The 1,499-nt window shown below is 47.9% G+C and overlaps 1 protein-coding gene across 1 annotated transcript; it reads right to left on the minus strand.

Moving 5' to 3' along the window:
• Positions 1–289: 289 nt before the first annotated feature.
• LOC120660368 lies at positions 290–1,268 on the minus strand. The gene is made up of 2 exons (XM_039938878.1): positions 956–1,268; positions 290–856 (listed from the first exon to the last, which is right to left on the minus strand). The coding sequence occupies exons 1-2, from the start codon at positions 1,191–1,193 to the stop codon at positions 507–509; spliced, it is 588 nt and encodes a 195-aa protein (XP_039794812.1). The 5' UTR covers positions 1,194–1,268; the 3' UTR covers positions 290–506.
• Between the last annotated feature and the right edge of the window lie 231 nt (positions 1,269–1,499).

Below are 1,499 nucleotides of genomic sequence, written 5' to 3' on the forward strand. Positions count from 1 at the left end.
TACCGACGCCACTTACAACGACAGATACGAGGTGTTGGCATACATCTATACCAACTGATTGTCTGTCGGCACAACGGCTTTTACCGACCAATCGTCAGTTGGTGTATCGGGGCTGTGGTATAGTGAATTCTGACTCTATGGTGTATTTGGAAGCAGGGAATGCGAGGATCTTTAGAGGGAGCATGAAGAGAAAATAGGCTCTGTTCATCGAGTTTAAAGACACATGTCAGCTGTGGTCTCTAGCAGGGGCGGTCTTCTTGAAGCCCCTTTTTGTTGCACAAATAAGTAGTATGTAATAAGACCATTATTTTTTCTTTCAACTCCCCGTAGCTTAGGCTGCGGGGAGTAGCGCTTCTCATATTTGTAGTGACTTTTGCTTCTTCTACCTATTTAATACAAAGCTGAGCAACCAGATCTTTCAAAAAAAAATGTAACACATAGAGTTAGGTTTTGCTATCAATAAACACTGTTTACTTCATTATTGCCTTAATTACTACTTTTATTGTTCAAGAGAGGATGTCTATCTTTTTGTCTATCTGCTTGGTCTCTGTCTTTTCGGGACCGTTCTTAGGCTTGGCGATAAGAATAACCAGCCAGCCGTCAAACCACCTGGCCTGCACCTTGCTACCGTCATAGCCGGGAGGCAGCGCCAGTGGGACGTTGAGCTTACTCGCCTGGGTCTCGTCGTTGATGTCACCCGTGTATTTGATCACCAGGTGTGTGTCCGTCGTTGTGCCAACCTCCACTTTATCTTTGGCCACCTCTCCCACCCTCAACTTGAGGATGACCAGGTCCTCGTCTCCCATCACATTCCAGTCTTTGCCCGCTGACGCTGATTTGGGAGCATTTTGCAGAGCTAGATTTCCAAAAAAAATCATTATAAATTTATCGATCGATAAATAAATGAACTTGGATCGGCTTCAGAAATATCTATCACCAGCTACGTACAGCTTACCACTGGGTTGGATGTCGTACTTGTACTTGTTATCACCCTGCGCGTGGCACACGAAGAGAGGAGACCGGCGGGACTCCTTGCATGAGGCCCAACGCAGAGCCACTACAGACGACGCTACCGCCGGCGGTGACATTTGTTTGCGGAGCTGCAGCGTGGCGGTGGCGGCGGCTGGTGGAGAGAACTTTGGTCCCGGCGCCGGCGCCCGGCTAAGGAGGGTGTAGGAGCTCAACATCGCCATCTAGCTATCACCGCTAGTGCTAGATTAGCTACAAGGACGACGGCGGTGTGTGTGTGCTCTGTGCTGCACTTATTTGCATCCATGCCTGCCTTTTATAGAGGCCGTGTGGGGGCGCAAGTGCGGGGTAGCTTTGCTTCGCCAGCCAGTTCAGAATATATATTTAGTGAACTGGACAAGCTGCTCGCTTTTATTTATAAAAGTATACAAAGCATATGTGATAGGTAGCTTTGCTTGGTCCGACGGTTCGGAATAATGTTCAGTGAACTACTGAAGAAGCAGCTTTTTGTTGTAAGAGTATGAGCGGTC

The sequence above is a fragment of the Panicum virgatum genome, chromosome 2N, assembly GCF_016808335.1.
Source record: "Panicum virgatum strain AP13 chromosome 2N, P.virgatum_v5, whole genome shotgun sequence".
NCBI lineage: Eukaryota > Viridiplantae > Streptophyta > Magnoliopsida > Poales > Poaceae > Panicum > Panicum virgatum.

Excerpts from the sequence above, each read along its gene's own strand:
- LOC120660368 (XM_039938878.1), bottom strand. The coding sequence starts at position 1,193 with ATGGCGATGTTGAGCTCCTACACCCTCCTTAGCCGGGCGCCGGCGCCG. Across the intron at positions 857-955 it reads GTACGACATCCAACCCAGTG|CTCTGCAAAATGCTCCCAAA; the intron begins GTAAGCTGTACG and ends TTGGAAATCTAG.